Source organism: Equus przewalskii, chromosome 9, assembly GCF_037783145.1.
Source record: "Equus przewalskii isolate Varuska chromosome 9, EquPr2, whole genome shotgun sequence".
Classification (NCBI taxonomy): domain Eukaryota; kingdom Metazoa; phylum Chordata; class Mammalia; order Perissodactyla; family Equidae; genus Equus; species Equus przewalskii.
Genome location: NC_091839.1, coordinates 12,596,277 through 12,609,393, shown reverse-complemented (window position 1 = coordinate 12,609,393; position 13,117 = coordinate 12,596,277). Strand labels below are relative to the sequence as shown.

At 40.3% G+C, this 13,117-nt stretch overlaps 1 protein-coding gene, 1 long non-coding RNA gene and 1 pseudogene across 3 annotated transcripts in view; 2 read left to right on the top strand and 1 right to left on the bottom strand.

Moving 5' to 3' along the window:
- Nucleotides 1-13,117, top strand: part of LOC103542475 (cell adhesion molecule CEACAM1-like) — a 432,471-nt gene that overhangs the window by 299,528 nt on the left and 119,826 nt on the right. For both annotated transcript variants that reach the window (XM_070557986.1, XM_070557987.1), the window contains one exon: nucleotides 6,760-6,811. In XM_070557986.1, coding sequence (XP_070414087.1) covers nucleotides 6,794-6,811 — 18 coding nt within the window. In that variant the 5' untranslated portion in view covers nucleotides 6,760-6,793. The remainder of the gene's footprint in view (nucleotides 1-6,759; nucleotides 6,812-13,117) is intronic.
- On the bottom strand, nucleotides 1,303-4,750 carry LOC139073507 (uncharacterized). Its single transcript, XR_011522322.1, has 3 exons — nucleotides 4,667-4,750; nucleotides 3,904-4,005; nucleotides 1,303-1,442 (listed from the first exon to the last, which is right to left on the bottom strand). It is a non-coding gene; the product is annotated as an uncharacterized lncRNA (long non-coding RNA).
- On the top strand, nucleotides 9,887-10,887 carry LOC103543040 (poly(A) polymerase alpha pseudogene; annotated as a pseudogene).

Sequence of the window (13,117 nt, the reverse complement as noted above, 5' to 3'; positions counted from 1 at the left end):
TCCTTTGTCACAGATCCCTCATTGGTTCCCCATGATGGCACCTCCCTTTGGGTTCCACTCCTTCATCCTGACATCCCTGATCTTCCTTTTTAAGACAGTTCGCAAGACGGCTGAACACTGCTGGCCCCGACTCCTGTGCCAAGTGATGCAGCTCTTTGCCTCCTGCTGTGGGAGGAGGGATTAGGAACAGGAGGAGGCTGTGTGTCCAGCACTCTCCTTCCAGAGGGGAGGAGCTTGTTCTCTTATGTCATAAATGGGGCCCTGCTCCACTCACCGCTCACAAATGTTCTTTCTCCTAGAGCAAGCACCCCAATTTAGTCCTCTGTTTCATCTGGGATGACAGAAGCCAGATTCTGGATCAGTGTTCCACTTTTTTTTTCTCTCATTCTGATGTTGAAGAAAGGGTCCTAGGTGGAGGCAGTCTCTATACTGTTGTAATAATCTTTTCACTTTTATTCATTCTTTCAAATGATTGACAGTTTAATTTCCTCATATTATTGCTTTGATCATTTTACTCCCATGTTAGAAAAATGACATCGTCCCATTTTTACAGCTTGAAGCCTTTTTAAATGGCATTTGATATCTTCCACACCATCTCTCTAGACTTGAACTATGGTTCTGCATATATGTCTTCTGTACTACATTGGAAACTCACAGAGTACAGTGACCGTTGATGATGATGATGATGATGATAGTAATGACAGTCGTAAACACTAAAGGCATGCTACATGCTAGGCAACTGTGCCAGTTATTGTCTTTTTAAACCTATATAATCTTTAATAACACCATGTCTGATTCATTGCTATACCTGCTTTCTTTGGCCCACCTAGCTCTTACCCCCAAAAAGTTTGTTGAATGAGTAAAAGAATAAATAGTTGGGCTGTAGAGGGAGGGAGAATGAGGGTGGTGGTGGGGAGAAGTGTGTGTAGAATCTGGGGAGTGTTTGGAGTGAACAGGGTAAAGTGGATCATCTGGATTGAGTTTGAGTTGCCAGACCCCATTTGAAAGAAATGATTTGGAGTATTTTCACTTGAAAATATTTATTGACTTCTGTTTGCTACTTGCCTGGTTGTATTTTAGGTCAGTTGGAACCAGCTAAAAAATGAGATTTCCTGGTTTCTGTCAGATAATTAAGCTTAAGCATGGGTTAAGAGGAGGGTACAGGAAAGACTGAGGAGAGAAGAAGGCACTAGAGGGAGCAATAATCTTGAGGAAAATGCTTTTTGAGACCACTGGCATGGAAACATGGAGGGGGAGCTTGAGGTGGGAAACCAGCACCCTCCCGGTGCCCTCACTGCCTCTTGACTGAGAATGTTTCATTGGGAGAGTGGGCTCTCAGAGCTCCTACAAAGACAGAGCAAAGCTTGCTAGCAGACATCATTTGAGAAATTGCTGGCAGGCTCTGGAGCGCTTGTTTAGCTTTCTGTGGTGACTTTGGTGCCCTAGCGTGAAAATAAAGACTAGAAATTAATGTTAAAAACGTTTTAAAAATTTAGTTTTTGTGGGAGCTTTTAAAATTATAAGACTTGTCCAGTGGGACAAATTAAAATAAAAAATATATCCAGTAAGAAGTAAAAGGACATTTCCCCTCCTCAACCTCCACTCCCCATTCCCCAGAGCTAACCACTGTTAATAGTTTGCTGCTACATACTCCTCCATAGCATTTTGTATGTAAACATAATAGTTTACTTTAAAAAACAAAAATGAGATTCTACTATACTTATTGCTTTGCTCTGCACCTTTAACAAATCTTTTATTATTGCAAAATATTACATATCTGTAGAGGTCCATGAAAACTCATGCGTGCAGTTCGATAGATAGTTGTAAAGCAGATACTCATAAAACTACTACCCAGACTTAGAAATAGAATATTGCCAACAACTTCCCTCCTTTTCTCATCACTATCCTCCCTCCCTCCCTCACAGTGAGGTAATCCTCACTTTTATACTAAGCATTTACTTTCTCTTTATTGTGTTACCACCTACTTATGTATTCCTAAATAATTTAGTTTAATTTTACCTGTTTTTGATCTTTATGTATATGAAATCAAACTTTCCTATTCTCTCATGTCTTGTTCTTTTTTTTTTTTTTTTTTACTCAAGGTTATGTTTGTAAGATTCATTTACATTGTTAGGTGTTTGCTCATTCACACTGATAAACAATATTTGAATACAACACCATTCGTTTATTCATTGGTCCATTTTCAGTTTGGGGTAGTTATGAGCAATGTTGGCATGAAATTTTCGTACATGTCTCCTGGTGTATATAAGCCTGTGTTGCTTTTGAGTATATACCTGAGAGTGGAATTGCTTGGTCACAAAGCTTAAACTTTAGTAGATCACTTTTTGAAAGTGATTTACCAATTTACACTCCCGTTAGCAGGTATGAGTGTTTCCCTGTCCTACTCTTTGTCAACATTTGGTATTGTCAGACTTTAAAATTTTTGCCAATCTGATGATCTGTAGTGATATCTGTTTGGGTTTAATTCACATTTTCCTGCTTACTAGTAAAGTTGAGTGCCATTTCATATGTTTGTTAGTTATTTGGATTTCCTTATCTCAGAAGTGCCTGTTCATGGTCTTTCATTTATTTGTCTGTTGTGTTGCTTGCATTCCTTTCATTGATCTTTCTTTCTATATTCTCCATATTAATCCTTTGTCAGTTATACATATTGCAGATATCATCTCCTACTTCTGGTTGTCACTTTGTTCTTTTGAAGACCAAAATTGCTTAATTTTAATGAAGTCAGGTTTATTAACCTTTTCTTTTATGGCTTATACATTTTGTATCTTATTTAGGAAATCCTTTCATACTCCAAAGTCATGAATATATTCTCCTGTATTCCCTTATAAATTTATCTTTAAAATTTAGATCTTTAATCCACTTGAAATTTATTTTTGTGAAGACGGTGAAGAAGTGGTTTCTATCTTTTTTTCACTGAATATGTTGTGGATATCTTTCTGATCAACACATAATGATTTACCTCATTGTTTCTGACAACTGCATCATGCCCAATTAGCTGTGAATGAACATTTTTTATTTCCACTTATTTGTCAATACAAAAACAACTATGATTAATATTCTTGTGGGTATATCTGTGAATATCCATGCTAGTATTTTATGCCAGAGATTTCTTGAAGTGAGACGACTGGGTTAAAAGGTACACACATTTAAATTTTTGATAGGTACTTTCAAATTGTATTTTACTTCCATCAACAGTGATAAGGATCCTGATTTATCCCATTCTTGATAATATCATATCAATCACTTTAATATTTGACAATTTATTTTATTTTATTTTATTTTTTTTTTTAAGATTTTATTTTTTCCTTTTTCTCCCCAAAGCCCCCCGGTACATAGTTGTGTATTCTTGGTTGTGGGTTCCTCTAGTTGTGGCATGTGGGACGCTGCCTCAGCGTGGTCTGACGAGCAGTGCCATGTCCGCGCCCAGGATTCGAACTGATGAAACACTGGGCCGCCTGCAGCAGAGCGCGCGAACTTAACCACTCGGCCACGGGGCCAGCCCTGATAATTTATTTTTTATATGACATTTAAAGACTGCTAGCCTAAGGAGGAATCAAATTCTGTTTGACCCTGACACTGCATCATCTTCAGAGATCAATGACCAGGTCCCCAACAGCCCCATCTCCCTCCACTTTGATGAGCAATGCAGTTCTAAAATGTAAACATTTGATGAATCCTTTCTTGTATTAGGAGATTTTGATCCTGCTGTTTCTCCTTTTCCTATTCCCCCACAAGTTGACACTGAGTCTCAGGGGCTGACATCTGTGCTTATCCTGGTCTTCATTTCACCTCTCTTGTCTCTTCTCAACCCCTGATTCATCCCTAGTTCGTTCCACAGAGGGACTCTGGTTAAAGGAAGGTCATTATTTTGAAACTTACTGGTTTTCTTCACATTGCCCTTGAAATGATCACAGGGACACTACTTCTGTGGCAGTCCAAGCACTGTCATGGGTTTTCTTTTAGGGGCTCTCAGGAGCCAATCTAAAATAAGGGAAGTATTACTTAGATGGGAGGGTTAATATGTTCAAGAGTAGGGAATAGGGCAGGGCTCCACTTGCCATCTTCATTTCCTTTCAGTTATTGTTTCCTACTGCAGTGGGGTGGGGAAAGGGGTCAACACAGAGCAATAGAGGTATCCAGTTATATGAGCCCTAGGACTTCTTCTGAGTTGTTTTGCCTGAGCTGTATTGGTAATAATTTGGTGGCAGGTTTAGAGGGGGCATCAGGATATCATTAGGGAGACCAGAAAATAAGGGATAAGACCTAGGTGTCTGCCTTGTAGGTTCTGCTTTACCTCAGGTAGGCCATTTTGCCTCTCTGATTTCAGTCCTATCTCTGAGTAAAATAAGGTTGAGAATAAGATCCAGGAAGCTTTTGGATGGCAGCCCTGAGTTCTTGGAGAAAAGGGTCACGGGGAGGGGGCAGCTAGAGATTCAGCCAGGTCTTCCCTCACCTTGGAGGAGTACAGCTCTTGCCTGAGTCTCAGGAAGAAAGCAAGCATTGGTGCTGCATGTGGTGGGCTGATGGAGAGGAGAATGGCTAAGGTCAACTCAGATAACATCTGACCTGGTCTCAGAGGGACTCAAAGGAGAGGGTTGGGATCATAATGGTGCATTGCTGTAGTTGATGCTGAGTTACTGACCTTTGCACTCACATTCTTGACCACCTGCCTGGAGCCAGCTCCCAGAAGCCTGGCCTTGACTGCTGTGGCCTCTGGTGACCGCTGTCAGAAGGAAACAGTTCACTTGCCAGCACTGGAAAGGGACGGGGCCAACAGAAATGGTCTGCCAGCTTTGGCCTACTCAGGTCATTGCAGTTCCATTTCTCTTCCCTTTTTTGCTTATGGATCTGGGGTACTTCAAGAGAGGAGTATTTTAAATGGATAAATAATTGAAGCTTAAATTGGGCCTAGAGAAAAGCTTAGCTGGAGATAAGTGGAGACAGAATGGCTTTAGGATGGAAGAGAGGACAAAAGGTGGGGGTAATCAAGACCTTACATCCTCCCACTCCCTACTCACACACACTTTAAAGTCTTCATGACTTAAGAAATGAGAGCAGGGAGCAGATTATCCGATAAACCAGTCAGAATCTTCACCTGAGCTCCAAGTTTGCTGTCTTTGAATCCATAATCTCAGTTCAAGTATAAGAGGATGATATTTAGCTTTGTTCCCCTGGAACAAATCCATTCCTCTTTTGTCCTCTATTCAAGTCTGTCTTATCACCTGTGCTATCTTATTCCCATTTTGTGATACCTGAAATATTTTTGTGACAATCAAACATGATGGTTTATAGACTTGAGAGCTGGAGCTAGTTAGTACTGGGCCCAGATGAGGCTTCCTCTGTTTAATAGTTTCTGATATTTACTACCAGCCATCACATAGTTGCTCATTGTATTTAAGTGGAACTCTATTATTGTACAGTTATACATATAGTTTGGACAAGTTGTCTAGAGAGGACCCTCAGAGATCGTCTGGTTCAATCCAGCTCTCCTATTTCCCAGACTCGTGCCCTTTCTGTCGTACATATAGAGCATTTATTTCTGAGTATTGGTTTCCAAGTGTCCTCATGTGCTCTTAAAGTAATGTAAACAGGCATCCTTAGCCCCTGCCATCCCAACTGTTCTAATAGTTTACTCTCATCTGACCTCTACTCCTAGCTCCAGAGGAAAGCCATAGAATATTAGAGCCAGAAGCAATCTTGCAGATTATTTACTTGAATCTCTGCCTTGAGATGTTTTTTTCATTCTAAATGTAGTATAATTATATTAGAGAAAATTTGGAAAGTACAAATGAAGGAGTCTTTACTCTTACTATCTGTTTGTATTTTGGCATGTTCCTGCATTTGATTTTCTGTATATAGTGATAACCACAGCATGTGAGCAAATTTCTTTTTGTTCACTTTATGTATGTATTTATTTATTTTGAGGAAGATTAACCCTGAGCTAACATCTGCCGCCAATCTTCCTCTTTTTTGCTGAGGAAGACTGGCCCCGAGCTAACATCCATGCCCAACTTCCTCTGCTTTATATGTGGGATGCCTGCCACAGCATGGCTTGACAAGTGGTGTGTAGGTCCGCACCCAGTATCCAAAACGGGGAACCCCAGGCTAATGAAGTGGAATGTGCGAAATTAACTGCTGCACTACCAGGCTGGGCCTTTTTTTTTAAAACTTTTTTTTGAGGAAGATTAGCCCTGAGCTAACATTCGCCCTCAATCCTTTTTTTGCTGAGGAAGATTTGCCCTAAGCTAACATCCGTGCCTGTCTTCCTCTACTTTATATGTGGGATGCCTGCCACAGCATGGCTTGATAAGCAGTGCGTAGGTCCGTGCCTGGGATCCAAACCGGCGAACTCCCAGTCGCTGAAGGAAAGTGCACAAACTTAACCACTACACCACCGGGCCGGCCTCTGTTCACTTTACAAGCATGTTCCTTTGTTGTCTTCATAGCAGAGATTTGTAATGACTGTGTAACACTCCCAACAAGTATATGTGCTTCACATTACTTAAGTATTCTCTCATTGCTGAATATTTAGATTGCTTTATTTTGGGATATTGATAAATTTCTTTGTGCTTGTAACTGTTTTCCAAATGTTGTACTAATTGTCTTGGGCAAGATTCCCAAAGTGGAATTAGTGGGTCAAAAGTTAAGAACAACTTTGTGTTTCTTGATATCATTACCAAATTGCTTTTAAAAGAGTTGTAGTAATTAACTAAATCACTATCTCTATTTTTTCAGATGGGTAAACTGAGGTCCAGAGAGAGCGAAAGAAATGCCCAGGTTCCCAAAGGTAATGGTGACAAATCTGGAGCTAAAACTTGGGTCCAAGATTGTTAGCCTGTTTTTCTTTCTGCAGCTCTGATAACTCTAATTTCATGGTGTCACTGACAATGAAGCCGCATGTTACTATAGGCTAATGTCTCAACCCTCATACATGTCTGGATGACCTTTATATTTTTTGCTATAGCTTTTATCACTTCTACTTTTATTTATTTCATAATTTTTCTTTAAATAAATGTAGTTGATCAAACAGCCTCATCCTATGCAATATTATCTGTGAGGTTACGAGTTTGATATATGCTTAGATTTTTTTCTAACATGCATTCAAATAAACCTATAAATATTAAAGTAAAAGCTAATTTATGTTCTACCTAAAATCAAATTTGGAAAATACTGATCCAGTGGGAGAAGAATGGACTTTATATCCAGACAGACTTGGGCTCAACTGCTTGTTCTGTCACTTAACTCTGTAGTCTTGGACACATCACTTAGCTTCTTTGGTCTTTGGTTCTTTGATTTGTAAAATGAGGACAATAGTATCTACCTTGAAGAGTTAGGAATAAATGAGCTACTGTGGGTGCCTAGTGCTCAGTGCCCAAGTAGGTTTTCAGTACATGATAGTTATTGTGGTTATTTTTCTAGACTTGTAGTTTTTTCCCAAGAGAGAATCTGTGCTGAAAAGTTAAGCTTGTTGCTTTCTCCTGACTCGTTTGTGTAAAACTTCCCACTTGTTAAGACTTGTGGTAGGTCAATCATAATTTTAACTTCCCAGTTCTACCACATATTAGCTTTGTGATTTTGAACAAGTTGCTTAACTTTTCTGTGCCTCATTTACCTAATTTGTAAAATGGGGCTAATAATAGCACATTAGCATTTGTATGCTTATGTCTGTTTCCTAGCTCTATCTACTGGAGCGCCTAGAAGCAATAGCACCTAGTGCAATGGGCAGTACCATTGGCCATGGTTTGTGAATCCCATTCTCCCATGAAAGGAACCAGGGCTCCTTGGAGAATGGCTGATTTCAGGGCCGGGGCAGGAAATTTGTACAAGATGAGCCTGAAACATCTTGTGGTGTCAGTCAGGAACTGCTAAACAAATGGTATATGAAGAAGACACAGAAGCCAACTTCAAGGAGCTCTAAATGGCCGATTTGGGGACAATATGAACAAAATAATAAATAATAATAGCAATGGCTTATAATCCACAAATATTCATGAGTCTTTACTTATATAAATAAATAATTGAATAAATAAATTGGAGAGAAGGAGCAGCTCTTTCTTAGGGTAGAATCCCAGCTAAGAAATGTAGAAGGAATGATGGTAATAGAAAATCACTGTTTGGCTAATACCATGGTAATACTTGTTGTAGGCAAGAATCATCAATGGACTATAAGAATTAATAGACAAAAGTATGATGAGAAGAAGCAGGATATTTGCATAGTCTCAGAGTATCTCTCCACAAGATACTTATTAATTACAATGGGAAAAATAGTAACTTTCCAGTAGAGAAACCTGGCAGACAGCACTTAACCAAGTGTTCAGTTAACATCACCAGTAATGAGAGTTATCAGTATCATAGGCATTCTGATGGGATGCACCTAGAAGGCACTCCTCACTTCTGTGATATTTTTGCCAAAAATGCATAATCTGAACTTAATCACAAGGAAACATCAGACAAAACCAAATCGATGGACATTCTACAAAATAACTGACCAGCACTCTTCAAAAATGTCAAGGTCAGGAAAGACAAGAAGGCTGAGAAACTACCCTAGATTGGAGGAGACCAAGGAAACATGATAACTTTATTCAGTGTAGGATCCTGGATTGGATTCTGGACCAGAATAAGGACATTAATGTGATGATTCGCTAAATTTGAATATTTGTACGTTAGTTAATAGTATTGATCAATGCTAATTTCCAGGTCCCCAAGTCTGTTTACTCCTCTACTTTGCACACATCCCAGCTGCCTGTCAGTTCACTCTATCTGATTTTCCCCTCCATGGACTTGGGTTTGGGTGGCGGGTCCTGTGTAACACGAGAGGGGTCTTTGGCTCCCTCAGGTCCATTGATATGAAACAACCCCAAGACAAACAGAATTTTCTCTTGTTAATATTGACAATTACTTACAGCCCACTTCCAGAACATTATTTGTGCCAGCTCAGTCTCTCTGACTTACAAAGACCCCCGTCTGGGAATGAGGCAAGAGGGAAGTGGGGAGAAAATACTATTCCGCCACAGTTATTTGGTTTCCCTACTCTGCAGCATACTTAGCAGTCATTCAGAAATATTTGTTGATCGATTCCATGGTTAATGTTGCTCTAATAATTGTCATTTATTCATACATGCATTCAGTGAACATTGGAGCACCTAAGGTGTGCCTGGTATTTGCCAGGTGGTGGTTCCTGAGAGGAGTAAGAGGTGATGCTGCTTCTGAGGAGCTCTTACTATACATGTAGACCCATGGAGATCTAATCCAAATGCTTTCTTTTACAGAAGTGGAAATGAAAGTGCAGGAAGTTATATGGTTTGTTCAACATCACACAGTCACTTGGCCTCAAAGCTACAGGACTAAAAGTCAAGTTTCCTGACTTGCTAGAATTTCTGTTAGTGTGCAGCTGCCTGGCTGCTGCATGTGCACATGTGGTGAGTGCTAATAGGAGAGAGAGCACATTCAAAATGAAATGGGAGCCTCTGACACCTTGGGTTAGCCAGAAGGACATATCCAATCCAACCATGACTGTAAAAAGGACCATCTGGACATTTACATTTTTTTTTGTTTTTCACTTTGAGCTTGAAATGAGAAAAACTGAGCCCAGAAAACTAAGAGTGGAAGATTTTCGTAGGATTGATGAGATGGGCCAAAAAGTCTGTGTTTACCTCTATCGAGGTGTTCCTCACTGAACTGTAATGTGGTGGCTTTGAATCAGGTTCCCCCCATAACCTAGAGCTCAGTGAGTACAGGGACCAGGTCTGATTCATCTTTGTCTCTCCAGTGCACAGGACATAGCAGGCTCTATTAAATATTTCTTAAAAAATAAAACTGAGTTTAAAGTGGCAGAATTGTCCGTGGGAGTGGGGTTAGACCCAGGGCTGAGGCAGGTTCCTCCCTCCCACCTCAGTGGATATGCCCAGAGTGGCAGTGGTGGTGGTTGCAGGAGTGGGGAGTCGGGGTAGGGGAAGTGATTGGGTGGTGCTGGCACAGGAGACGATGCCATTTCCAGTTTCAATGCAGGGATCACAACAAACGCAGCTGCCACAGAGGCATTATGGCATTATCTCTTCTATCACTTAGCAGCCCCCAAGGAGACTGACTGCCTGCTTACACAGAAATGCATTGAGACTCTGAAGGCTTTTGGGGTTTTTGAAGAGGAAGAGGAAGTGCAGCACAGGGTTTTAATTTCGGGAAAATTAAATAACCTGGTTAAAGAATGGATACGAGAAATCAGTGACAGCAAGAATCTTCCACAATCTGTAATTGAAAAGTTTGGAGGAAAAATTTTAAGTTTGGATGTTACAGATTAGGAGTACATACAAAAGGTGCTGATATTGATGCGTTGTGTGTTGCACCCAGACATGCTGATCGAAGTGACTTTTCACTTCATTCTATGATAAATTGAAATTACAAGAAGAAGTAAAAGATTTAAGAGCTGTTGGAGAGGCATTTGTACCAGTTATCAAACTGTGTTTTGATGGGACAGAATTTGATATTTTGTTTGAAAGATGAGCACTGCAGACTATTCCAGAAGACTTGGACTTAAGAGATGACAGTATGCTTACAAATTTAGATATAAGATGCATAAGAAGTCTTAATGATTGCAGGGTAACTGATGAAATTCTACATTTAGTACCAAATATTGACAACTTCAGGTTAACTCTGAGAGCCATCAATCTGTGGGCCAAATGCCACAACATCTATTCCAATATAATAGATATCCTCAGTGTTGTTTCCTGGGCTATGCTAGCAGCAAGAACTTGCTAGCTGTATCCAAATGCAATAACATCAACTCTCATATGTAAATTTTTCTGGGTATTTTCTAAATAGTACGTGTTTAGATTATGTTAAAATAAAATTGATTGTAGACACTGAAAATAAAACTGAGTGAAAAGTATACACCTACACACGTATAGGATGCCTGAGCAGCATCACAAGTAGGGAAAGCAGTATCCTCAAATCAGCTGAATGGTCTTTGGCTTCTTCCATATAGGTGTAGCACCCAGGATGGAGAAGCAGGTGGTCCTGTGGCTCTGCTGCTCTGGTTAGAACACACCTAGAATTCAGAGTTTCCCTTGTGGTTGACACACTTCGCTTGCCCACCAGAAAGTGACAGGAGGGTGCAGGGACTTCAGAATATGTAAATTGGGAAGTGGCTGAGGGAAGATGGCAGGGATGCATGGTGTTTGAATGTCTGTTGTGTGAAAAGGTATTAAACTTATTTCAATGCCTATGCAGAGTAGGGCTAGGCTTGATGAGTATGCATCAGACCCATTTTGGCTCAGGAGGAAAAAGAACTGATACAGTAAAGTTAGTTTCCTTGGAAAATTGTAAGTTTGCTGGCAGAGTTCCAGCAGGGGCTGGATGTCTGAAAATAACTGTCACAGTGTTTTTTTGAAAGTTACAAGATGACAAGAGATTTTCACATATTGAGGTATATGGGTAACTATTCGAGTTCAAAACTGATTAAGCTTGAACTAAAAAGACTGACTTATGCCCTATTAAACATACATTGTACATCTGCTTATCCGTTAAAGTAAAGAATGCAATCTCTTAAGATAAGAATGGATGCTTCACCTCCTACATCCTGTTGGTAACATCCAGATTAGTCCCTTTCCTGACATCAGGGTCATGTTGAACTGCTAATTTTCAACTGAATGCCCCTTTGAAATTTTGATGGAAATATAACCTGGGTGTGTTTAATGTATGTTCTTTGTTCTAAAAAGATGTAAGACTGTACTGAAACCTAGGCTTCTCTGGAACACCTTCTAAGGCCTTCCCAGGTTATAATCCTCACTCTGACTCATAATAAGCTCACCCCAAGATTGATTTATAGGTTGGTTGTGTATTATGTGTGTCAACAAAGGGCAGAGCTTTGCTTGGAGCCCAGGTTTCACACTAATACCACATTTTATTAGGTATTATAAAAACTGCCCTTTGAAATGTGACATTATGATGCAGGCTGAGCTCTATCTGACAGTTACTTCCGGTCATTGTGGGTGGTTTTGATTCTCTTATCTAACTGTGGCTTGGACTTCACCTCCTCTGCCAATCCACCTGCTCCTTTACTAGTGGGAGTGTTAAGTTTCGGTGCATTTACTGATCTTGGCCACAGGAGACAGTGCTGCCCCACTGGTCTTCCTAAGACCTCTATCTGGATGTGGGCAAGTCTGAGAGGAGAGGTTAGGATTAGGAAAAGAGCACAGATGAAGTTAATAAGAAAACGTTCTGTTTTGTTTTTTGTTTTTTCCTGTGAAGTGACAGAGTTGAGGTGAGTCAGAACAATTTGGAGAAGTGTCTCAAAATTTGATGCACTTCTGGATCACTTGAGGATCTTGTTTAAATACAGATTTGATTCTTCTGGTGGGGCCTGAGATTCTGAACTTCTCATAAGCTTTTGGACAATGCTTTGTTGCTGTTTGGTGGAGCCACACTTTGAGTAGCAAAGTTTGGAGATCATTTAGAGATTGTCTCACTTCACCCAATTTATGGATGAGGAGAAACTGAAGTCCAGAGAGAGAATATGGGTTGCCTGATGTAGCCATGACTTTATTGTGTAACTTTTTACATTTAAACTCAAGCTTCTGACTCTTAGTGCAGTTCTTGCTCCACTATATTGTGTGCCCCTCTTTACTGTTGTTAGTGGCATCTCTTTAGCTTAGGAACCCAGAACTCCCATTTTCACCCCCGTCCCATTGGTCTTTGCTCAAAGGTTTCACATTGGTGACTCCCTTACTCAAAACTTTCAGTGGCTCTTCCGTAACCACAAGACCGAGTTCAAATGTCTCTGTCTAATTTTCATGGCTGTACAACACAAGGTCCCACGTTAGCAAGCCTACCTAACTTCCCTGTGTCTTAACCCTGTCTTTCTGCTGTAGCCATCCCTGCCCCTTCCTCTTACCAGACATACTGTGATCAGTCCTCTCTCAGTGGTAGTGGTATTGGCATGGATATTGGAATTAGACATCACTACTTTCTAATCCCAGATCCACCACTGACTTTGCCAAGTTACTTCACCTTTTGAATGATCAGCATCCTCCTCTGAAATAACCCTTATGGTGGTTGAGAGAATAAATAAAATAACATATGCAAACCCACTCTCATT